Source organism: Toxorhynchites rutilus, chromosome 3 (genome assembly GCF_029784135.1).
Source record: "Toxorhynchites rutilus septentrionalis strain SRP chromosome 3, ASM2978413v1, whole genome shotgun sequence".
In the NCBI taxonomy this organism is placed as follows: domain Eukaryota; kingdom Metazoa; phylum Arthropoda; class Insecta; order Diptera; family Culicidae; genus Toxorhynchites; species Toxorhynchites rutilus.
In genome coordinates, this window is record NC_073746.1 from 145039385 (window position 1) to 145065902 (window position 26518).

The window sequence follows — 26518 nt, forward strand, 5'->3', positions numbered from 1 at the left end:
GATTTATTACAGACATGAAAAAAAAAACAAATGGCGCAAAATATTTTCGTGAAATGTTTATTATAGCCTCACGAATCGCCATTTTTATAAATGAGTATTTATGTTTGTAGAAATAATAATTGTTTGATTGACTTGTGTTGGGCGTGCAATATGAATGACAGCACAGATTGATGTTTGGTGGAAACTGCTCCGATGTGGGTTCGAACTCCGGTCGTCTGGATTATCATTCACCAGCTTCTCGCACGGCTATCTGAAATTTGATTCAACAGCGGTTAAAACTTTCGAGTGCATCAGCATTTCGTTGACATTTCAATATGATGTAATATGTTCTTTATTAGGATCTAATATAATTTACTGTTTCATGATTTTCTTCAGCATGCAACACGATTTACTACAGTACTGAATCGATTTAAATTATACGCTTGTGCGACACTCAAACTGTATCAGCGTAATATACGCATATGATGCGGATTAAATATATTTTACGACAATGTACATCATAAAATTGATGTTTATTATACCGATATGCGACTTAATTTGACAATGGTATATAAAATCGTTACATTTTATGCGATTTCAAATATACACGAGACATACTTTGATTGATATTATATGCGATTATGATTTATTCGGATTTCTTGTAAGACTTGACACGTGCAAAATTATACGATTTAATGTTTGCTGGGATAGACCCGTCTTGATATGTATATGTAGGTACCTTGGTATAAACCCGACTATGCACATAGGGTAGTTATTCCAAGAAATTTACCTATTTACAATTTGATCTGTCAAAAATTTTATACCGATCAAAAACGATATACTTTGAAGGCTCTCCTCTCGAGCGCGCCATAACAAAAAGAGCGCGCTGCAGCGTGAGTGAGAGCAACAGCTTGTGTTTATGTCCTATAAGTGCGGCACGTCGTGTGTCAGAGCGGGATCGAATACAGCAGCTGACAGCTTTGCGGATTGGCATCGGAAGAATAACACCACTCTCTGCGCAACATAAGTCGGGTTCGGTTCGTAATCATCAGCCGCTAGTTGTCAGAAGAGGTGTTGTTCTGCGCTTTTTTTCTGCTGAGTTGAGTGAATAAAATACCCAGGATATTTCCCCCAAAATATAATGAAAATTACTGTGCGAAAGTGAAAATAACCATTGCTCGCGGTGGGTGAAGTGTTGTTGATTTTTATTTTCCAGTAAAGGTAATTTTCGGTTCGGGCTTTCCGTGGCAATCGAAGCAAACATGCGACTAACCTCGAAAAGAAGAAGAAGGGTGGATTGTGGAGGAATTTCAGGATTTCATGAATGAAAAGCAAGCCTTACATTGTTGGAGGGGTTGCCTTTTTATGGGCCAAAGAATGGATTATATGATGGTACTATGCATTCGTAATTTTGGGTTTTCATCATGTTAATTTTGACAGTGACATTTGCCCAAAAGTGCGGGAAAGTGTATTGGCTTTCGTAAATTTTTGCGTGGAAACTGTTTTGGATAATTAGATATTAATTCTGTGCCAAAGAGACTATCGTTCTTGGATGGTTCTTGCAGAATAAGAAGGGTTTTCGAAAGAATAACCAAGAAGATTTCACGATTTCATGCAAATTTGGTTACGTGTCGTCTTCATGTGGAACCTCAAGTGCGGGTGCGACTTTCTATTTCTTATGTTAAATGTTTTCGAGATTCGATTCTGATGGGACTTATTTTGTCGTAAACCAACGGTTCTGATGGTGATTATGAAAAAGACCTAGAATAAACTTTTATCAAGAATACATCGCGCCAAAATTGACCTCGAATTTTTTAAACTCCCCTCTTTTTATAGTTTTACTTCAAGTGAGATGCGCGAACAGCTCAGCAGAGGTTCGTCAAGGAAGAAGAGGTAAAAACTCAGTTTGTGCTAGGCAGCAAACGTGCCGCACCGTCGAAGTGTTTGCTGTGAGCGATTGCAATCGACCAGGGCGACTAATCCAGCCGGTCCCAAGGGAATCTAAATCTCGGTTCCATTCTGCATATGAAAACAATCAAATTCGCACCCAAAGTGTACCGTTTGTGGCTTAAAAAAGATATTTTCCAACACGATTCCCCGTGGGAAGAGTCAGCCATTTAATTTTCGTCTCTTCCATTCCTCCACCTTTCTTCAAACTCAAACTTGTGGAGGTTGTGCGTGTGCGTTTCTCAAAGCTCGGAATTTTGTGGTGTGCCGGTCCTTTAGGAATTTCTGCCGTTTCAGTAGCTGAAGGAAGAACTGCCCTAGAGAGTGTGTGCAATCAAGTGCGGAAGAAGTGAAGATTGGAGTGGTGAAAGTGGACCCTGCCATTGATTGTCGGAGGAAAAAGTTCCGGAAGAGACTTCCCAGGCGATCCTTTCGATCTGGACCAACCGGAACCGAGGGGAGAAAGAGAGAGATCCGGCGTCTCTAGAAGGATTCCCAACTTTAAGGCCACAGATAATGGATATGTATAGGTAAGAGGACATTATAATGTGCATCTCACTGTTTCTACCTGAGTCTTTTGGTCCTTTTTCTCCAGCATTCTTTGATACCGACCTTCGTTCCTACAGGGGTGATTTTTCCTAAGCTGTGACAAGCCGAAGAATGAGAATGTGTAGGATTTTCTTTTATTGGGCGTATTTAATCTGGCAGGATTTGTACAGAATTTAAGGGTGCTCTCAACTTCCTATACTGAATACCTGCAAGAGATATTGTTGCTTTTGAATAATTTAATCGAATGGGATATGCAGTTCAATTGGGAAGCTTGAAATATGCTATCAGGATACGCAAATGAATGTGATGTGAGAGCAATGGATCTTCGGATCTATCCCCCTTATGCAGCATCTTTATAACCTTGAAAAATCACCTCGGATAGATATGAAGTTATTCCGTATAAATAGCTCGATTTGATCATATCATACGTAACCTCTGAACTTCCCAAAGCAGGCCTTGCGTTTGTGTCTTTTCGTGCTATTGTTTTTCAATATTTTAGCCCAAATAACTCGCTTTCGTGTGTGCCTTTATGCGCTACGTGTATAGAGTGTCGGCTGACAGCGCGCCAGAACTTTAATCATTGCCTTTCTTTTCCCTCTCTTTTATTACGCTGGCGCTCGATTTGTTGCTATGTTTTTGTTATTACTCTATGGTTCGCGCTTCTATCTAGTGGTGGCAGTCTCCATTTTCCCGCCGAGTGCGTTTTTCTTGGCTCTCGCGTTCTCTTTCGTAGCACTTGCTTCTGTGTCCGCGGTATCCACGTATGTACATCGACGTCACCCGTAGTTGCGCGGGTATTTAAATGCCCGTGGCGAGATTTAAATCTCACCCAGAAACGAACGAAGCAACAAAATCGAGAAAGCGAAGCAGTTCTTTTTTTTTATTTGCTTCGATTCGAGAGAAGAGAGCCGCGATGTGAGTGTGCTGCTCCCCAGGGAGGTTTGAATGGAAATAAAGCAAGCAACGTACGCGTTTCCATTTTCGTCGCTTATCGTTCTGCTCTGCAATATCGCGCCAACATATGGTTCCAATTGTCAAAAAAGCACAAAAAGAGAAGAGAGAATATGGGTGGATGTTTACAAAATCTGGCGCGAACGGGTCAGAATACCTCCCGCTGCGATTACTTGCGCGCTATCTCTTTTTGACTTTTTGCCTGTCGAGTTCGTCCCTACTGGCATGCGATCTCGTTTTGATGGAGACGCGCTATGTTTTGCCTGCTTCGATGATTTTTTGATTGAAAATTATCATTAATCTATTAACAATCAAGCTGTAAATTTTTTTTTTACAAAAGCCATTGGTGTAATTTTGATTATTGGCGTTACAGAAACCCTAATCTTCGAGAATTATATTTTTCCGTTTTCCGAAAAATGACAAAAAATTGTAAAATCGTCAAATAAAAATATTGGCCAAACCATGCATTTTTGTTCCTGTAGGAAGTTCAATCCAATTGTTTTTTTTTCCTACATCACAATTTGTGATCGTTCATCAAAGTAACACTGTAGAAAAGTTAGCACATTTTTTTAATTTTATAAGGTTTTGTTTTGTGGTGCTCCCTTGGCCGAGTGGTTAGCGTCATAACTAACATGCCGGGTGTTCGGGTTCGATTCCCGTTCTGGTCGGGTGAATTTTTCGTCAAAGAAAGGGCCTGGCCGGGTAAGGGAGTAAAAAGTGCCCCCAAACCAAATCACTAGCTGTATGGCAAATATAGTAAAGGATATTAAATAAGAAATTTTGGTGGTTTATTTGAACCCCTATGTGGTTTGACGTAGGATCTATAGTGAAAAACGTACTTTTCGTTAATTTCACGCCATCCTCAAAAGATCCGAGATAAAAATTTGAAAAAAATACTGAATGTGCATCTTACTACGATGTATCAAAAAAAATTATCAAAAAAAAATTTCATCAAAAATTTTAGTACTAAAAAAAATAATGAAATCTTGAAAATTTTTTTTTTGGGATTTAGAGATTCAGTACTACTCTAATTCATATTTTAATGTGTTTCTACGGCTTTTCTAGATATGTGTGATTTTTTTCAGATTTTTTTCAGTGTTGCGCGGTATCAAAAAATTTTTTTTTTATGTTTCCAAAGAGTGGTTAGGTAAGGGAGTAAAAAGTGCCCCCAAACCAAATCACTAGCTGTATGGCAAATATTGTAAAGGATATTAAATAAGAAATTTTGGCGGTTTATTTGAACCCCTATGTGGTTTGACGTAGGATCTATAGTGACAAACGTACTTTTTCGTGCATTTCACGCCATCCTCAATAGATCCGAGATAAAAATTTGAAAAAAATACTGAATGTGCATCTTACCACGGTGTATCAAGAAAAATTATCAAAAAAATAATTCATCAAAAATTTTAGTATTAAAAAAAAATTATGAAAATTTGAAAATTTTTTTTTGGGATTTAGAGATTCAATACTACTCTAATTCATATTTAAATGTGCTCTTACGGCTTTTCTAGATTGATAAATATCGTCAAGCTGTTTTTTTTTAAATATCTAATAATAAAAATAAAATAATAAAAAAGAAAAATACACAGTACAAAAAAATGTTATAGATTTTCTGGCATTTCGAAATTTTGAAAAAAAATATAACTTTGAGACCACAAATTCGATTTGTTTTTTTATTTTAATCTTTCAATTGAAAACCACGAATACAATAAAATAATCGATTTCAAAAAAATAAAAATAATAATGCAGACGATGAAGAAAATTATTTTGTGTCACACAATGCTCTTAAAAATTCAGGAAAAATTACGCCACATGTAGAAAAAAGACACATACGAACGCATTTAAATAAAAATTTGAGCAGGAGTGGGTCTCAAAGTTATATTTTTTTTTTCAAAATTTCGAAATGCCAGAAAATCTATAACATTTTTTTGTACTGTGTATTTTTTTTCATTTTATTTTTAGTATTAGATATTTGAAAAAAAAAACAGTTTGAAGATATTTATAAATCTAGAAAAGCCGTAAGAGTACATTTGAATATGAATTAGAGTAGTACTGAATCTCTAAATCCAAAAAAAAAATTTTCAAAATTTTAATATTTTTTTAGTACAAAAATTTTTGATGAAATTTTTTTTGATAATTTTTCTTGATACACCATGGTAGGATGTACATTCAGTATTTTTTTCAAATTTTTATCTCAGATCTATTGAGGATGGCGTGAAATAAACGAAAAAGTACGTTTGTCACTATAGATCCTACGTCAAACCACATAGGGGTTCAAATAAACCGCCAAAATTTCTTATTCAATATCCTTTACAATATTTGCCATACAGCTAGTGATTTGGTTTGGGGGCACTTTTTACTCCCTTACCTAACCACTCTTTGGAAACATAAAAAAAAAATTTTTTGATACCGCGCAACACTGAAAAAAATCTGAAAAAAATCACACATATCTAGAAAAGCCGTAGAAACACATTAAAATATGAATTAGAGTAGTACTGAATCTCTAAATCCCAAAAAAAAAATTTTCAAGATTTCATTATTTTTTTTAGTACTAAAATTTTTGATGAAATTTTTTTTTGATAATTTTTTTTGATACATCGTAGTAAGATGCACATTCAGTATTTTTTTCAAATTTTTATCTCGGATCTTTTGAGGATGGCGTGAAATTAACGAAAAGTACGTTTTTCACTATAGATCCTACGTCAAACCAGATAGGGGTTCAAATAAACCGCCAAAATTTCTTATTTAATATCCTTTACAATATTTGCCATACGGCTAGTGATTTGGTTTGGGGGCACTTTTTACTTCCTTACCCGGCCAGGCCCTTTCCTCCGACTTGCACTGTGATCACGCGTATTCTAGAGCTTGCCACTCAGAATGCATTCAAGGCGTGTTATTTGGCATAGAAATCTCAACTAAGTACTAATAAAAATGACGCAAGTAATACTACGTTGAGACGGCGAAGTTCCTCTAGGAACGTTAGTGCCATTGAAGAAGAAGAAGAAGAAGGTTTTGTTTTTTGTTAGGTTATGTGAGGTTATGTATTTTCCGCAAATAATTCTCGCGTAACTTTTGAAAAGGTCCAATGTAACATTTTCGTCAACTCGAGAAAAACGAAGTTGAAGACCCGAACATTATTCCGCGAATTGTCTTAAAAGTTATCGATCTTTATCGCTCCTCTCACCACTAGCGATCAAGAATAGCTCTCCAAAACCAATCGTAGCTGTTGTTCCGTGATTTGAGTTTAAAGTTGAAGCCAAGGAGCGAAAAATGTTACATTGGACGTTTTGACTGCCCGCGTTTGCACATTGGACATATTACGTTGCACGATAAGAATTTGAAACTAACTACTAAACAACAATCCAAAAATCAGCATTTCGTTCTAAAGACAGATTATTATTGTTATCACCCGTTGAATTGAACTGAAATCGATAACAACTACTGTAAGAAACAAAAACTCAAAACGACCGAAGTACGACTTCGTGTTGTTTTGACTGCTTTGTTAGTTCGGACGTTTCGGGCATCGGAGGAAAGTGGCGTTCGAAGTAACAGCCGGGTGCTTAAAATCCGAATCTGTACATTGAATATTTTTTGTATCGGCGATAAAAGATGAAGAAAATAGATACGTGAACGATTGTTTTTGTAATGCATTCAATGATTGAAGACTAATAGCGTGCATCCATTAACTCGATTTGTTTACATTTGTTACATAGGACCTTTTCAAAAGTTACGCGAGAATTGCTTACATCCACTTTATTGCTAAGTTAGTGTTGGCTAATTAGAGATGGGCAAAACAGTTCACTTTGATGAACGGTTCAGCTACTAACCATTCATCTTAGTGAATCAGTTCGTTTGGACTCTACTCTAAAAGTGGCAAACTGTATGTGAAAATATGTTCATCGGTCGACAATAGTATATGTAATGCTTTGATGCGCATAAAATATGTGCAATTTTTCATATTTTATCCTAGGACAAAACACAGGTTTCATGTAAGATCATGTTTCATAATGGTTCATTCAGAGAAAAAAACTGCGTTTTCACTAACAATCAATCATACAAACAATCACGATAACACGTACACACAATAGGCAAAACTTTTTTCTCAACTTGCCCTCACTAGAAGATTTTATGTTTACCTAATTCATGAATCGCCCCAGCTCCACCCAGATTTTTACTGATGATCAGATAGTATGTCAATGTTATGCGGAATTGAGAAAATCACATGAAATTGAAAATATAAAGCTTTGCGTTTAAAACTACGAAAATCTAATTTAATTTTTAACCCTAAATTCGGTATACATCAACAAAATAAACCCTGCGTTACATGCCTTTTGCTCGTAAATGACAATATCGTTATATTTTTCTTACAATCGTTCTCGTTCTATTTATCCATTCCGTCCAGCGCAAATTAGTTCAGCTGCACTCGTTCGTTCTCAAACAGTCCACTCGCAAACAGTTCGTTCTCAAACAGTTCTTTCCCATACAGTTCACTCTCAAACAGTTCGTTCTGAATCAGTTCGTTCACAAACAGTTCACTCGCAAACAGTTCTTTCGGAATCAGTTCGCCCACAAACCGCTCGCTCGCAATCAGTTCGTGGGGCGAACTACCGTTCTTTGAAAAAGAACAACCGTTCGTTCACTCTTTTAGGTGAACTCGTTCTCTTGTACCCATCTCTTGCCCATCTCTATAGCTAATAGACTATAGGCCCATTTATACGTTGCTAGTAGCTGACTTGATAGTGAGCAGCTACTGGGCCGGTGAACTCGCTTGACAATTGGTTGACTTGCCTTGTTCGTTCGTGGGTTGTCAAGTGGGAGCATTTGCTATAACTTCGCGGAGCACAAATTTCCCGCGGAGCACCATTTGAAAACCCCTGCTCTAGAGTACAGAGCAGTGTTGAGAAAAACACCTGAATAAGTGGAAACACTGTTGGATTTCATTGGTCCAAAAATAACACGCCAAGATACACTCATGAGGGATGATATACCTGCAAGAGTGAAATTGAAAAACCACATGGATGTGCCTTTCTTCTGGAATATCGTTCAGATTGTTGTCGATATTTTTTTTAGAATCTCGAAAGCACCCATAACTAAGTGATTCCGGAAGTATGTGATGCTATAAAAGGCACTCTAAAAGTTTTTTTTAATTTTATTTATTTCGCCTTGCCAGCAGCTTCGTGTACCAATTTGTGAAATGAAAATGATAGTAGATTTGAAGGTAGAATAAATACACGTCAAAAATTAAAATAATGAATGAAAATGTACTTTTTCAAATCGAATATGTGATCTTTTTTCTTAGAACCATACTTTTTCGCAAATTGTGAATGAATTTTGAATGAAAATTGTGCCTGATAATGATTCTATATTAGAAATTCTCAAGAAAACTATCTCAAAAGTAATGCGTGTCCCGCCAGCGTGCAAAACAAAATAACAACGATTTCGTTTAGAAACTATAAGGGTTTTATTTGTTTTTTCAATAATTTTCAAGTCTATCAATACCTTCCATATACAGTAAACATTCACTAACTGGGCGAAAAGAGAAGACCACTTATCGACATTCGCGTTTTAACTGGTCCGGCATGTTAAACGTCAAATAAAATCGAGGGAAACTTCAATGAATTGTTTGATTCGCTTAATTCCTGTAATTGGATAAATAAAAGGATTCCAATGGAAGTTTCGCATTGAGTGCGACAACAGGTATGACATATGATTTGAGAAAATTGTTTTTCTGTAGTTTAATCAATGTTTTTGTCGTGCGAAAATAATGTCAACTTTCATAACATTTAAAATTACATTCGAATGCCCCTCACAGCAAATCTTCCATTTGAATATGGCGTCGATTGTTTACGAAATTGTGCTTTTTAACTGGTCCAAGGACCAGTTCGCCCAGTTAAATAGCAGACCAGTTAAACCAGGACCAGTTAGCGAACGATTACTGTATTTACATTTGGCATCCCTGATTCGAACGCTAGATTCTGCTTTTGACGTTTTGAGGGATGCGAGTGCGAGTAAAATCAAAAAACTTTGAAGTAGCTCGCACGCCGGATTACACATGACACTAACTGGCATGATGTTTTCACACGGTGTGAGTAGCTGCACTGCACTGCATGTGCTCCCGTGGCCGAGTGGTTAGCGTCATAACTAACATGCCGGGTGTTCGGGTTCGATTCCCGTTCTGGTCGGGGGAATTTTTCGTCAAAGAAATTTCCTTCTACTTGCACTGTGATCACGCGTATTCTAGATCTTGCCACTCAGAATGCATTCAAGGCGTGTTATTTGGCATAGAAATCTCAACTAAGTACTAATAAAAATGACGCAAGTAATACTACGTTGAGACGGCGAAGTTCCTCTAGGAACGTTAGTGCCATTGAAGAAGAAGAAGAGTAGCTGCACTGCAGTAACTGAACCCGTCCTTAAGCTATCTTTTGATGCCAAAACCTTACCAAATGGTTGCTCTCCAAAGCCATGAAAAATTATCAAAGTTGCCGTTCGGTTTTTCGAACGCTTGGCCTAAAATGGGTTAATGTCTGAGAATTTTATGTAGGTAATTATCTCTAGTCCAAACTATTGCACCTCCTTCGTAAAATATGTGCCAAGAGATGATGTTAGGAGGGGGGTGCCAAATGTACAAGCTTGAATATTTGTTTCGTATGTGACATTACGGCCCAACCAGCTGTACGACACCCGCCATATTTTTGGTGCCAACATCTCAAACGTCAAAAGTATTTGTTTTCTTTGAAACAGCGATCCGCGTTGACGGCATTGAGCTTCGTTTACTAGTTTAGGGGAGCGTCAAAGAATAGCTGATTTTCAGTCGGAATGAACGTTTTCAAAATTAAAATTATCAACGAAAATTAGCTTTTCCATATCTAATTAGTATTCTATTAAATTGAAAACATTTTTGTTTGCAGGTGGTGAAAAAGTCTCATAGGAAAATTGTTTATGAAGACAACTTTATATTATAATGAAAAAATTCAGTAACAATGTTGGAATTTTATAGCTACATGGTTGAATGAACGTCAGAAATACGTGTTTCAAGTAATTAAATATCATGATGTGAAAATTTTAATTTATATTTTTAAATTTAAAAACCGGCTTCGTGGCTTCTGGTCTGATAGAGATTACACTAACGATTGGGACCCAAATTATGGCCCTAATTTGAAGTCGTCACCAGACGTCGGCACCATGCCGCTGTCATCGCGAATTACCAATTTACCACCATCTGACATATCGTGATGCCGATGATGAACTTTTACAGCAGAGGGATAGTGAGATAGGCGGTGACGGTAGGTAGAGTGAGATAGCGATAATCGTGCCATACATCTGGGCCCAACACTTCGCCAATATTGACACAGTATCGACCGATTGTAACCGATGCCAGCAACAAGGATATTACAATAGGTCTCATAATGCAAATGTTGAAAATTAATGACGGTCAATTGGCCACCGTAATTCTATAGACCTCTCCGACATTTGGAACTACTACCAAGATACCAAGAAAACGGATATCCGGTAACTATCCGGCCGGATGCCGGATATTGGAAAAAATCATTAATTTCTCTTTAACACAATCTTGTTTATAATATTAGCATAAACCTTTTTTTTCTCAAAATTTAATTATTAACTCATAACAATAATTCATTTGCACTATTACTTTTATTCTTTTTTTAACCGGTCGATTACGCTTTGCTTCTTACACCATGCACTGTTCAGAGAACAGTTTTTCTTTGTAAACACTACTGTAAGGAGCTGAATATAAACTCTAGCAAACCTTTTCAAATAGGGGTACTGCTTAGAGTTTAATGACTACCAAACATAAGGAACGTGATTGCGATCCATTGGAAATGCTTTCGCATAACTGTCGATTTTTTTCCTGAACACGATAATGATATCATTTTCATTTGCCACTTCGTTGAAACTGTCCCAACAGGTGTCGTGAGCTCGCGTATCAGGTTTAATTCAGTTTCGCCTCTTTTGCTTTGTTTAATTTGATTTGTGTCGAAGTAAGTGTACCCTTTCTCACATTATCATCCCTTAATATCCGACCTCGAAGCTTGCCGGATATCCAGTATCCAGTATCCGGCCAAACTACTATCCGTTTCATCACTAATATGCAGTGAAAAAATAAAACCGAGACTATCTTAATTCGATTCCGCCCTGTATTTGTAATGATAATGGAAATTCTCAGTCTACTTGATATATATTAGGCTGGTTGATGAATAGAATAAAAAAACATGTCCATAGTTCAAGATAGTAAGTTTAGTAAATATTCGACAGAAATTCTTCCACTAATTGGAGATCCCGTCCCAAAAGCAATTCCTCGAAAGACCTTGGAAATATCCGTCTTCTGGCGCAGATATTTTTTTTCATTTGGAGGAAAACGCATTTCACGGAGATTTTTCTTGAGTACGTGGAACAAACGAAGGCCGGAGGGAACCACCATTTAACATCAACCTCTGGAGAAACTGTTGGTCAAACTTTCTGTTGCGGAAGCTTAGACATGCTCTTCAGCTCTTTCGTGGCCTTGGTGAGCAGCTGCTTCTCAATTTTGGCCACGAAATTATTGGCATAGATATAATTGTTTCGTCCCACCACAGCAAATTTTTCAGACAAGGATAATATCGCAAAGGAAAGCTAGCTTATGCTAGCATTCTTAAACTCAAGTTTCCACCCGTGCCTTTTGGTACACCCCCTTCTACTTGTTTTCATGCGGTATTTGAAAATGTATAAACTTTGGATTTATTACTACATTCCAAAGTTAAATCGAGAATTATTTGAGAGGACAGCCACCTATAAAAATCGCTAGTATCCAGCAAAAAAAAAGAATGTCTTATAATAATATTTTAGAAGTTTTGAGTTGATCGCATCGATGAAAAATCGTATGGATCGTATTTTACTGAAGCTCAGTTACTGCATGCAAACCTGAAATTGCCCCAGGAAAAAAGTTGTGTGATTGAGTGAAGAAATGATTACTAAAACTAGAACGTATTTTAATGCCAAAGATAAATTGTTCTACAAGAAAAGTATCGAAATATGTTAGAAAAGTTTTGGGAGGAAAGAAGACTATTGATAAATTTTATGCCAACTCGTCTTAGGAGTTGGCAGCACCATCTCAGGTAGTAGTGAGACGTTGTGGGTGTAAAAACATGGGTTATTTAAATAACTTTGCACACTTGAAATATTTAAAAAAGAACTAGATAACTTTTTGGAAAGCCAAAAAAATTTTCTTGATTTTTTACAAATAAATATAACTCAAAAACTAACCTACAAAATTCTGATCAAAGGATGAAATGTAGGAAATTATTTAAATTTTCATAAAAAAGTTTTCCGAACAACAACTTTTTCATGCTTTTCCGTGAAAACTAACTACTAATGTTTAATTTGTAACATTTTTATGTATAAATTTTCGGGATTGACATGCTCTGCTAACTTTTTTCTATTCAGAAACATGTCAAGAAAATGTCAAATGCGAGAATTTACACCCAAAAATGTTACAAATAAAACATTATTTTTTTCAGGAGTCTACATACAAAAATGCCTTATATTCCCGAAACTATCAAAGATAGAAAGTTGACGTCTTCGCCGAAAGTTCATATTTTAATGAGAGCTAAAAGTTTGTCGAATATACTATATCGCTATCTTTAAGCGACATATTTTTGACTTTAAATAAAATTAGGATTATTTTTTTTTTCAAAGAAAACATGAAGAAGTTGTTGTTAGAAAAACTTTTTCCCCATAAAAGAGCCCATCTTCCGATGTAAGGACGACTTGTTGGAAATTGTATGGGTTATTCATTGTTTTTGAGAATTAAAAATAAAACGTTCTTGAGAACAATGAGATTTAATTTTTTAAATATTTTTTTCTCAGCGAAATTTACAAAAAATCTTGATTTTTAAGAAAATTTGAATTATTTTCTACATTTCATTCATTGACTAGAGTTTTGTAGGTATTATAGCTTTTGAGTTACAATTTCTTGTGAAAAATCAATGAAAATTTGTTGGTCCTTTCCGAAAACTGGTCTAATCCTTTTTTGAATATTTCAAGTATGCAAAGTTGCTTAAAAGACCCATGTGTTCAAACCCACAACGTTTCAGTGCTGAGATGGTGTCGAGCCGAGTTTGCCTGCAAGTCGTCTATTATAATAAAGCCCGATCTTCTCATGTTAGAGTTCGAAATATGATTTTGAAGCTTTATTAAAAATAATTCAAAATCGATTGGCGTGAGTTCTCATTAGGTTTTTGAATTGTTGTTCCAGAACAGCTATACTCATGCTGTGGCCCGCGGGCCGCCCACCGGCCTCTTTTGGTTGGCCCATCTGGCCCGTTACCATTAAGTAATATTAGTAGATTAAATATTTATTAAATATATTTAATCCGATCATTAGGGCAAATATTGTTAACGTTAGTGAATAAATATGAAATTATGAATATGAAATTATTACCTATTATTTGACATACAACTATGTTTTTCAGTAATGCTATCAAATCAAAAAACACGTCACATTTTTATGAAATAGTTTTAACGTTAATAATTATTTCAGCTCTGAACGGATTTTGATGGTTTGCATATCTATCGAATCGGAAATTCTCTGTTTTTTCCGGAACGTAATACATTACGGTTCCCTAACCCATAAACGTTTTAAATTCAACGAAAAATGGAAGAATACACATTTTCCTATCGTGTTCCCGTGGTCGAGGTGCAGTATTTAAATATCACTGCTAATCGGACGAGCATAAATCTGTTGTTCGAAATGCAAATGCAGCATTCGTTCTAAGGACAATGTGGATAGAGAAAACATTGCAATCTAAGCTCCACCGTATTCTATTAATTGAGTGTGAACAAGCCGTTCGCGAATTCAAATTACAGTATTCACAAATTATCAATCATCTAGCTAGCGACCAGACGGCAGGGAGGCTTTCGAAATGATTTTTTCCTAAGGCCGAGTGTTTAGTTTACTTTTCCAAGTCGATCTTTTTCAAGGCTAGAAGCGAATGAACTGATGAATTGTAAGACCTCTATAATTCAAAACAACATCATCATTCAAGTCGTCTCGCTCCAACTATCAGACAGCAGTCTTTCTCAATGCTGATGTTACACAGCGGTTTTGCTCGATTGAAGGAAGAATGAAAGTTAGATATCGCTCAGTATGATGCCGTTTTGTTCGGTGGGGACACTACGTCGATTTGTACGCCGTATGGTGAGAAGTGCCTCTGTTTTTTTTCGAATCCCATCATATTTGAATCTGTACTGGGGTGTAAGTTTAAAATCTCTGAAACCAGAGCATTACGTTTAGGGAGCAAATCACAAAACCGTTAATACCTTTTTGTCGGTTCAATGAATTGGCCTGATAACCACTTCATTCGAAGAATCAAATGTCTACGAGTTACGAGGGCAGTCCTATAAGTACTTAGCCTACAAAAAAAAAATAGAAAAGTGACGATTTATTTCTCAACATAGTCTTTTGTTAGCTCGATACACTTGATCCAGCGATGCTCACACTTCTTTAAGCCATCTGAAAAAAATGTTTTCTCCAGGTCTGCAAAGTAGGCCTCCGTGGTGGCGATGACCTCCTCATTCGACTCAAATTTCTGCCCGGCGAGTGACTTTTTCAAGTTTGGAAACAAAAAAAAAGTCGCACGGGGCCAAATCTGTAGAATACGGTGGATGGGGCAGCAGTTCGTAGTGCAATTCGACCAATTTGGCCGTGGCAACGGCGAAATTTCCATTTTTTTCCATTTTTCTAAAATCCGCGGACACGCCCGCTTCCACACACGGTAAAAACAAAACTACGAGTCCGATTCGGCTGAAATTTTGACAGTAGCCTTTACGAGAATGTACTACACGATAAGTAATCTCTCTTGCGATACTGACACCATCGGGCGATGAGGCTAAGTGCTTATCGGACCGCCCTCGTATATGCTGGTTACCTAATGACCCAAAAACTTGTTTCAATAGTTCTAAACTGCTTCAAAAGCTAACCAAAATCTATAAATATGAGTCCTTCGTGGTCAAGATTTGTTGATGCATGTCGTTGGCTACCAGTAAAAGTTCTCTAAATATTGTGCTCGCCCTGGCCAATCTCAGTTTGTATACTATACTGTGTTGAACAATTTTTTCGCCACAGAATGGATCTTCAGAATATGCTAGATGCAAGCATAGTGTAGAGCAAAATTAAAGCAGAAAAGAAATTTGAATTTCCTGTTGCTGTTCAGCGTCTTCTGAGATGCTTCGTTCTGCGTTGATGATGTAATTTTGCTAAGAGATACTGGAAAACTGCCTGGATATTCAAGAAGATCAGTATTTCAGTTTCAGTTCTCTAGACAGTGAGCGATCAACAGTACATTTTAACCCTTTCGCTACGAGCGTCGTCTATAGGCGACATCCGCGCGACGACCTGTGTGTACGAGTGTCGTCTATGGACGACATCCGCGCGATGAGCTGTGTGTACGAGCCTCGTCTTTAGACGACATGAAAGTCATACTGCACATCGATCACAAAGCGCGATGTGTATACTTTTCGGCGCAGTGCTCCGTACAGCAGTAACACTTCGACGGAGCACACTGCCGTATTGAAAGGGTTAATGCTTAGAATCAATTTGACAATCTTCCCAAATTGCTTCGCGAAAAGTTTGCGCTCTTCACTCAGTGAAAGCATTCATTTATCGGCCTTTTTCATTGCTATCAAATATTTGTATCAAAATTTTTTATTAATAAATTTCTTTGTTGTTTCTACTCTCCGGCAATGATATCGTAGTTCTATGTTAACAATGCGGCTTGGCTTGGAGATCATTCTTCTTTATTTATTGATTTGCGGCCCGCGACACAATGAAAACACGTGTTTGTGGCCCCTATGCAAAAAAGGTTGAGTACCGCTGTTCTTGAACATATTGTGGATTCTATGTCTCTTTCCGACATGTGGATCGGGATGGTTTTTTTTTAACTGGATGCATACATATCATCTCATCATTATACTATAATGAACCCACGATATCCGTTTGGGAATCATTGATTATAATCAGCATTTATTTATCAGGAACTGTAGCAATTCTTACTTGTGTGGTGGTGTGACCACTCTAGAAATTAAAATGCATTCGACGTAATTTATACACATGATTCTGAAGTGCCTACAATAGGAAAAGAGTGTGTGGAACTTTTAAACGTTACAGCATGCTGGTTTCGTTTGTTTTCTGATTGGTTATTGGGTGGAATTTCTTCACCAAAGTTTGTATATTGCTCGTTTTCCACGGTTCATGGATACACGTGGTTCCGTGCTAGCTGAACTGAAACTGAAAAGCTGAAAGCTACTGTCGGTGTGTGAGTTTTTACTTCTGATCGTTCAGAATTTCGCTAGTGATTCTCGTGGAAACATGCGAGAATGTAACCTCAATTTTAATCTTGGAACTTAATATAATGATGGCTCACGAAAGTAATTTTCTGAGGATTTGTTTGTTTGCTTCCCGATATGCAATAAGAGGTTGTGAAATTGTGCAGCTCTGAAGAGTTTGCAAAGTATCAGAAAAGAATGTTTTTTCGATTTGATCTTTTGGTACATCGTACGGTCATTGGAAAAAAATATTAGTTACATGTTAATAATGTGAATAAAAGAAAAATATAGACGCCCTACTCTCGAATTCTTCTACTTGAATGACAAAATTTTCACATTTTCTCTTCACAGTACCGAAGATGCCAGCAGATCAACAGCAGACATTCCTGAGGGCAGAACGCGAAACAGTCGGAAACGTAAATACACATCGGACGAAGCGGTAAGTGTGTGTTTGTGACGCTCCTCCAACTACCATTCGTTCCCTCATTTCCATTGAAAAGAAGCAAGGAATAAACAAAACACAGCACAAAAGGACTTCATCGTCCCGTTCGAAAGGACTTGCGATGGTTACGATTGTATGCCATGCCACCCGCCTGACAAATTCCCGAACCATTTGCTTGACAGTAATGGTTAACTGCTGACGAGTCCTTGCACGAGGATCCCTCGAAAAGAAAAGGTGTGGTGAGGAATCGCAGATGTTACTTGCTTTTGGTCGCCGTGCGTGAATGACGGTTTGCAGTTTGATTGCTGTTATGCGTCAGCGTTTGGTGGAACAGTTGAAGAGAGGCCTGGTCAAAACAAAATCTTAGAGTGTGTATAACATAAGACACAACTGAAGTTCAATGAGTGTGTTGGGTTGGCTTCTATGTTTCATTTCGGTTACTACCGATACGCTTCAGTTGATTAATGAACCACTGAAGTTGAACTGTTGTTACCTTTCCCATCCAACTTGTGTTGGGTCGATTTGGTATCACTCAAAATACATCAATGTTTGAATTCAAATGAAGTTATTACAGCAAGATTATATTGCTTGGCATAGCCTTTATCGCCTTGAGCGGTGCACTCCAAAGCCGATTGCTGGCTTCTAAGAATTATACGAAAATGAGATAAACAAGAATAAGATAAACATGCATGGCGCTGAATCTGTTACGACGACAAACCGGTATTTTGGATGACCGGAGGTACCCGGTGGTCCTTCTGAATGGGGATGCTCATTCAATTGTCTCGTTACATATTTCTATCCACAACGGGTATGATGGTTCACGTATTTATCACTAATGAATGTTCCAAAGCAGTCGTCTGTTAATCCCAACTCGGTCCATACGGCGACCTTGGTTCCAGTTCCGTTGCATTTTGCCAGCAAGCATATGTGTTGCTCGTTTTTTTCTTCCCCAATTTCATTAATCCTTTTCTCCGTCGGTTCCCATTCAGATCAACGCAACGCACACGCCATCATGTTTTAAATGCCACCCGTGTTTATGACGTTCTTTTGTGTTGTGTACTTTATACTAATTCATTATGCGAAGGGGTCGTTGAATGAGGTCTGTCCGATTCTTGTTATTTTCCCGGTCATCACTATCACCATCGCCGCTGCCGCTGTTATTGCTCTGCTAACGCGGACTAAAGGCGGCAACTTTGCTCTTCAGGAACGTCGAAACTCACACACTCACGAGCAGCAGCGTACAAACGGCTTAACAACAACAGGGGTTGACTTTTTTCGAAGCCAGATAGCGATACATCCTTTCCTAGTTTCCTTATTTTTCGGGCCGATGCGAAGGCGATGGCTGTTGAAGAACGGGGGAATGTAGAATAACTAAAGTAAACATCTTACGACTGTTGGAGGGTTGCAAGGGCATTTCTGGGCACAGCCGAGAAGGGGAATATCAGGAGAAACAAACATTTTGTTACATGTTCTTTTTTCGATCGTTATGCGTTTTGCCTACTTTTTAGTTTTTATTCATTTTGTCTTCGCATCGGAATGAGGTTTATTTTCTCAATTTAAAGGGGCGAAACTGGAGGAAAGCATATAGTGCAATAATTCCATGACATGGGCACCACGGGACAGCAGGGAGAAAGCCGAAGCCGAAGTGCGCGCGCATTGAGGCGTATTGCTTTTCCCGCCAAAAGTATACCCAACGGTGGCTTTGGGGTGTTGTTTTGATGCCAGCGCGGGTTAGGTTTAGGCAGGATGAAGTCTTTTACCGTTACATTGATTTATATTTTATATTTTATTTATTCATCGTCTTCGAGAGTATCGTACAGACTGGTTATACTTATGATATATTCTTAATCCTAGCTTTAAAATAATCTTTGGTCATGTTGAAATCAAAAATTTGGCAGACATTGTTGAAGGCTCGAAGGCAGGAACTGAATGGATTATTGTAGCCATAGCATGTTCTATGTCCGGGAACAGCAATTAATGCGGAGAAACGCAGCTGACGTTGAGGAACGTTTATTGGAATATGCAGAAGAAGATCGGCACACTCGATGTTTTCACTGAGGATGTCGAATACAATCAGTCGTTGCATCTTCAGTCGCCTTGCCGTGAGCAATTCCAAGTCGATTAGACGACAACGTTCCGAATAATGGGGAAGATGGACGGGATCATTCCACGGGAGATGTCGCAATGCAAATCGAATGAAACATTTCTGTACACGCTCGATACGTACAATCTCGGAAACGTGGTATGGGGCCCAGACCGGTGCAGCGTACTCTAAGTTGCTCCTCACTAAACTACAGTACAAAGCTTTTAGTGCATATACGTCGGTGAACTGTGACGCATTCCGACGTATAAATCCCAGGATAGAGAATGCTTTGGAGGTGATAGCTGAGATGTGATCGTGGAAACGTAGCTTTGAGTCCATGATAACACCCAAGTCACGGATAGAATGTACACGATCCAAGAAAAGAGTGTCGATCTTGTATCGGTAGTCTATCGAGTTCTGCATAAATTTGTGTTTCATTTCGGATTAAACAAACTTTTCGTGTATTGTGTAGTAAGTTCTGTTCGCCTACTAAAGAGAAACAATTTGATGCAGCGAAACTGTAAGTTTTATAGGAATAAATGAAATTAATCGCATTTCAACTTTTGCATGTTGTGTGGGATGATATGGACACGTTTTTGTGGGGTGAATTGTTCATACAGGTTTGAAGTTCTTCTTTGGTCTAATTGATTCCAGATGCCGCGAAATTACAAAAAAAAAGATGAACAAACAACGTTGGAAAAAGGAGGAGCTTGAAAGAGCAACGCAGGTCGTTACGGACAGATTTTCTTTGACCAAGCATCGGAAATGTTTGAAAATGCTCGAACTACAGTGAAAAGATTCATGCATAATTCGAAATGGTCTCGATGCAATTTTCCTGTTCTGGAATCTGGCCGATACACCTGGTATCGATCCCAGAACACTGTTACTGATTGTAATATTATCCCCAATTGTTTTACATAAACATAAGTATGTTTTTTCGATGAAGCACACACATGACCAAATCACTCCGCATCAAATTTAAATGTCCAAAAATTATCTCTTAATTTATGATATATTTGGAAGTTTGAAGCTTGACAGAATGACTACACATTATTGATTTAGAGAACACAAGTGTAGCTCAGTGTTCAATGTCACATTTTTTATTTAGACCGTATTGGTTTGGAAATATTAGGCGATTTGCTTATGGGGTACAAATTGCCTACTATCGATAATTTAATACTGTTATGAGTTGATGATAAATTAATTCTAATAACATTTGTGCCACGTTAGTTATTACAACTTAGTTTTAATTTTGTATGAATTATGTTTATAATAAACTAGCTGTACCCTGTCACGCTTTGCTGTGGCACATTGTGGTTGCATGGTAGAGTTGAATTTTCCAATATGTCATGTTGTAACAACAATCCTAGATGTGTTTGTTTGTTTTGTATATTGTATCATAGTTTGAGCTCAATCGGCTCCGAACTTTTCGAATTTTTGACGCGTACACAAACGAACAGAACATTTTTATTTCTCTATATAACAGTTCGGCTGGAATGTTCATAAGCTTGATTGGTTAGTGAGTTACAGCATTGAGAGTGAAGCAACTTCTGTTATTGTGAAAAATTGGAAAAATCCGAATTTTGTGTATTGATGAAAAATGCAAGGAAATTTATAGAAAAAATTTAAGTTAGGATCAGGGCTGTCTTCTATGTGTGATAATTTTCATTCAAATTTCAACAATTAAAAATTGCTTTCGAGTCTGCCAATCTGATAGAGAATAAAATGATCCACGAATACGGATGAATCACTTTGACGTTTTCTTGCAACAAGGCGAGGTTGCCACATTTGCATAGAACGATTGAATTTGAGTCGAACGGATTTAAAAATGCAAAAATCTATTTCGATCGAAACGTGAAATTTGAAATCAATCGGATTCCGAAATGTGAATGACTGTTCGATACTTTTACCACAAGCATGGTTCATGGCCCATTGAATGATAATGATGTAATACTGCGGTTCCAAATAGAAAGGTACATCACTCAATTGAAGTTGCCTGGCGTATCGTTGGTTTCCAATTCATGAACCCGACCCGGCAGTTCTATGTTCAGCCGTCCATCTTGAAAATGACAAGGGCATATTTCCACAGAATTACTAACTAATATTGATTTTCATTATTTTATTTTTCTACATTGCGACAAAAATATATTCCTTTACATCTGTACATGTCAGTTACGTTGATAAAATACATTAAATCAAGATACATGTAAACATCGTTTCATTCGTTCTTTTTTATCGATCACATTTGATTAATTTCAAAGGTCGTTAAACATTCAAACACACTTACAATCAGTGCCGAAAATATTCACGTTCACTATATTCAAATATGGCGAATATCAGCCTGCCTTGTATTGATAACCTACCGCTCAAGCGAGAGTCGATAAATCTGGAACAACAATATCTACTAACACCAGTGGAATGAATTTGCCTCTTCATTTTGGTCAGGATATTCGTAACGTCGAAATTGAAGATCATTGTGTGTTAGTGAAAATCAAAGCATAAAATTCAACGTCAACCTATTGAGAGTAAAATCGATAACACGAAATTCTTGTTTTTGGCGACTTCGGCAATGGAATGTATAACTCTTGCTATGTTTCATGAATCTACTCCCGATTGGCTGGAAAAGTCATTAACCCCCAATTAGATGGGCAATGGGTGACAATAACAGACAAGCGGAAAACGAACATAATATTGTTTTGATTTCCGGTTAAATGATACTGGCTCTAAATGACCAGTAATGATATAAAACCCCTACGATAAGGGTATTGGATTAAAGGACTTCAACAGCAGACGAGCATGGATTGGAGTGAAGTGGAGTTGGAGATGACAACAGAATCATCAATCTGAGTCTGTGATCTGAACATGGCACTTTGATTTGAAACGAGAATCTTTGATCTAAAGACTGTAGTCTTCATTCTCTAATGCGATAGTCGGAAATTGAATTTTAAATTTTTCTCAATGAATCTTAACGACGGAAACCTAATCAGTTGTCTTCCCTGAACAAATGGTCCTCATTTGCCTTTTTGAATTTCCTTTTGTATACTGGCGGTATTCATCCTTTTCAATACGTCAGCTGCCCTTTTCGGTTGTCGCAGACTTGCTTATTCTTGCGAGAAAGGCATGAATGCCAGGATTGTGTTCCCCTTCCTGTGTTTGTCTTGCGATCTACGCGGAGAAATGAGCATTGTTAAGAATTTTTTCACACGACATGCATTATTTCAGATTATGGATAGGTAAATTAACAATACCGTTTCTTACGGATGGAACAATATGTATTGATGATCGACATGAGAATATACGTTTCGCCCCTTTTGCGATCGCAGAACTGCAATCCGCACCAGTTTGCGACAACATTCTGCAACACACTCAAGTGACCGTTTGCGATTTTGCGCATCGAAAAACAGTCGATTACGGTGCTCCGTTTTGAACATGTGGCTTTCCTTGCTATTTTTCGCGGATTATTTCCTAGTATGAGTTTTGCATCAACTTTCGCATTGAAAAATTACGTTTTATTTATTCTTTCCCGCCCATAGGACACAGAAAATCAGCGGCCAGCTAAGCGACATGGGGGCGATCGGCGGTCACCAATTGCGGCAGCCTCGGCGCCCTCAGTACCAGTGCCGAGCGTGGTCAGTTCGGCAGCATCCACAAACAGTAGCAGCAGCATCAACATCCCGACAACTACCACCGACTACACCTCCGACACACAGAGCTCGTCCGAGTGCTACTCGACGACGGCTGAATTCGACATTTTTCCGCTCGCTAGTCCCCCGTCTGTAAACAGCAATATTCTTAGCCCCTCGAGTGATGGATCCCGTGCCAGTTGGAACACCAAGGGTAACACGACACCGCACGGGATCAAGAAAACCTCTTCACACAACCATAATCGTGATAATAGCAGTAATAACAACAACAATTGTAGTAGATCTCGCGTACCCGCCATCTCCTGCTGCGTGACGCCCTCGGCTGAGCTGAGGACTTGTCCGCTGCCACACCTATCCTGGGCAGAATCGGGAGATGTGTGGAAAATCATGTGTCGGAAGGACGAGAAGGCGTCACTCGAACGAGAACCGAACATGTTCGATCAGCATCCAGGTAAAACTCTCTTTATGATCCTGTTATTCAGTCCCTTCTTTTGTTCGCTACAACGAGCTACATTGATTAACGATTTAAAGAGAGAAACCCTAAAGTATCATAAAAAGCAGGTCATTTTCAGTCCTGCTTTTATAACTGTAACAGCGAATGGGAAAAAACGAATAAAAAGCATTTTTGATGATTTTTTTTCTTTTCCAAGTCTTTTATAGTTGGTGGGAAAATTCTTGGAACATGTATGTAATGACTATTTTCATTTATTCAAATTCATTTCCTTCATTTTAAAGGGCTACAGCCAAGGATGCGGGCAATCCTGCTGGACTGGTTAATCGAGGTGTGCGAAGTGTACAAACTACATCGGGAAACGTACTATTTGGCGGTCGATTACATCGATCGATATCTCAGCCGGAAGAAAGAGCAGAAGAAAACCCATCTTCAGCTACTCGGCATTACCTCACTGTTCGTTGCGGCAAAGGTATGTAGAAGTGTGATATTCATTCGACAAACAATATTCTAAAAGGAATATGTTCTCTATTCGTAGGTTGAAGAAATATACCCACCTAAAATAGGGGAATTCGCTTACGTAACGGATGGCGCCTGCTCCGAGGAGGATATACTACGCGAGGAACTACTGTTGCTCAGTGAACTCCAGTGGAGTATTAATCCGGTAACAGTAATGGGTTGGCTGGGTCTGTATATGCAAATTAATGTCACTAGTCGTCAACGCGAGATGGTTAACCCGCATGCTGGAAGTGCAGGCTATCGGAAACAACAACAACAACAACAACAACCATCAGCGACTAGTCTTACGTCGAAGGATAGCAAGCCGGATTCTTTTGTATATCCTCAGTTTTCTGGTTTGGAGTTTGCCCAGACCGCTCAATTGTTAGATCTTTGTTCGCTGGACGTGTGTCTCGCGAATTTTCCTTACTCTGTGATTGCGGCGGCCGCCATCAGCCACACATTTGATAGGTAAGTCATTCATATGGAAAACTTCGAAACTTTGTTTCTATCATTATACTTTTTCACAGAAAAACTGCGATGAATGTATCCGGCCTAGACTGGGAAGTGATCGCTCCGTGTGCCAAGTGGATGGAACCATATTTCTTGGTGCTATGCGATGAAAACGAAGTTTCACCCTTAGCTCTGCTCGAAGCGAACGATCAGATCAAGTCCACATTCGGTTTAGCCCATGTTTGTCCTAACATGGTGACAGACAGTTCGCACATCATTCAAACGCATTCTACATCGTTGGATATGTTTGTAAGTTTAATATTTGATATTTTATTACTCTGGTTGGAAATAAAAAAACCTTCATTCTCATTCGTTACACAGGATAGCGCCACTCTGCGTCGTGAGCAACTCGAAACGTTGGCCTGTATGATACAACAGGAGGCTTCGCCAGCACCGGTTCTCGAACCGGACTGCCTTTTGACGCCTCCAGCGTCGAGTAGGAAATCATTGGACGCAAGCAATTCCGTCAATCCGCTCGAGATGCAAAATAAAGCGGTTAATGCAAAGACTTGATAGGTAGAGCATAATTTATTCACCCTTTTGTACTCCTAGAAATTGTTAATAACGTAGTATCAAACTTTCTGTAGCCAAGATTTTCCCTTTACTTACCTGTGTAAATTATTACAAGTTTAACTTAGCCCACGATTTTCAGTGGTGCAGGAGAGGCAGGCAAAGTTTGAAACCACACGGAACTGTGATGGTATAAAATGCATGGATAGGCCATTTTTATAGCATGCTAAATTATTGCGTCGCGGCTTATGCCGCATGGATTTCTTTGTGTTGCATTTGTTTCAAAATGTTGCGCAGCATTTCGAATCCCCGCGACAATAGGCCATAATGATATAGATGAGTTATCTTTTTTAAACACCCGGATCGTCGTAATAAAATGAAAACACAAAATTGGTATTGTATATACGCGTATTATAATATATAGGTCAACGATTACAGAACTAGTGTAATTGTTACAAACAGATAGTACAAAACTGCTTACATTGATACCTTTCTCAAACATTGAAACGTGTTACAATAATCCTTCATTCCGAATTAACATCTAAGCCGTCCCGAAAATTCCTACTAATACCTAATACCACCATGAAGCTTCTAATGAAGAATTAACGCAAGATCTCCAATAGAAATGCATCCAATTCCCAATAATTTGAAATAATTACCTTAACGCTTGTCCCATTGACCCTTTAACTTGAAAGAACTTCTAATCACTAATCCAGATCCTACAAGACAAACAAAGAAAAAACTGAATAGTATCAAAGTAAGCAACACGAGTAATAGGAGGTTTTTCCGTTCCTTTAGACGAGATCAGTTTCATCTATACAAGTGCCTGTTTGGGAGGAAGCCTATATAAACCCATTTAACAAGTGCCGCCGAGAGAAAACAGTCAAATGCAAATACAGAGTGAATAATAAAAACAGATGCATCGTTATGATGGCAATCTTCGTTGAAACCAACGAGAAAAAAAATTACGTTTCCAAACAGAATTATGTAACATCAGAGAGAAGTACGCTTATTACACTATATTGTTCATTACATTGTTAGCATAAAACAAGACTTTTGATGATTAACAGTTAAGTTTCCAGTTGATTACTACTATGTGGGCAAGAAGATTTCAGTTGGATTTTCACACACAAAAAAGAGAAAAAATCAATCCGTAGTTTAATTTTATAACTACCGACTTAATTATGTTGACTAAGTGAGATGTATTTGAATATTTTATTGTATTGGTAAATCTAGTACAGTTAGCGGAGCAAAGATGAATAAACAAAAAAATGAAACTAGTAACAATTGTTTCATTCCATCTGTGATGGGTTAGGAACGAAGACGAATGAATATGGAGCAATTCCGTCCCTAATCAGCCGGCGCTGACCCGACCCTCTCCGACTTTTTTGAAACTTGGTACAGCGCTGATTCGTTTATATACAGGGCCTGATCACGAACATCACTTCACGGTGAAAACGGAATGAAATGCATACAAATCGCATACAATTATTTTCGTTTCCACCGTGAAGTGACGTTCGTGATCAGGTCCACAGTTTCGGATTGATTTTCACTGTATTCAATATATACAATCGAATCGTTTTTTATGCATATATTTATCGTTTATTGAATATAACAGAAGTTTTTAA

General features: G+C 38.0%; 1 protein-coding gene across 5 annotated transcripts; it reads left to right on the forward strand.

Moving 5' to 3' along the window:
- The first annotated feature begins 979 nt into the window (after window positions 1–979).
- Window positions 980–26176, forward strand: LOC129779268 (G1/S-specific cyclin-E). 5 transcript variants are annotated; one of them, XM_055786662.1, is made up of 9 exons: window positions 980–1200; window positions 2227–2456; window positions 17101–17188; window positions 22808–23369; window positions 23654–23841; window positions 23908–24338; window positions 24398–24629; window positions 24702–24896; window positions 25689–26176. In XM_055786662.1, exons 2-8 carry the CDS (start codon window positions 2443–2445, stop codon window positions 24891–24893), a joined length of 1707 nt encoding a protein of 568 aa, XP_055642637.1. In that variant the 5' UTR covers window positions 980–1200; window positions 2227–2442; the 3' UTR covers window positions 24894–24896; window positions 25689–26176. The 5 variants fall into 5 exon arrangements, with proteins under 5 accessions (XP_055642637.1, XP_055642635.1, XP_055642633.1 ...); XM_055786660.1 differs by lacking the exon at window positions 25689–26176 and adding an exon at window positions 1816–1872 and having other exon boundaries at window positions 981–1200; window positions 24702–25291; XM_055786658.1 differs by lacking the exon at window positions 25689–26176 and having other exon boundaries at window positions 981–1200; window positions 2224–2456; window positions 24702–25291.
- Window positions 26177–26518: the final 342 nt, after the last annotated feature.

What these genes read in the sequence shown, in the direction of transcription:
- LOC129779268 (XM_055786662.1), top strand. An exon ending in AATACACATCGGACGAAGCG is followed by an intron (nt 17,189 to 22,807) that starts GTAAGTGTGTGT and finishes TCCCGCCCATAG; the next exon opens with GACACAGAAAATCAGCGGCC. An exon ending in CATGTTCGATCAGCATCCAG is followed by an intron (nt 23,370 to 23,653) that starts GTAAAACTCTCT and finishes TTCATTTTAAAG; the next exon opens with GGCTACAGCCAAGGATGCGG.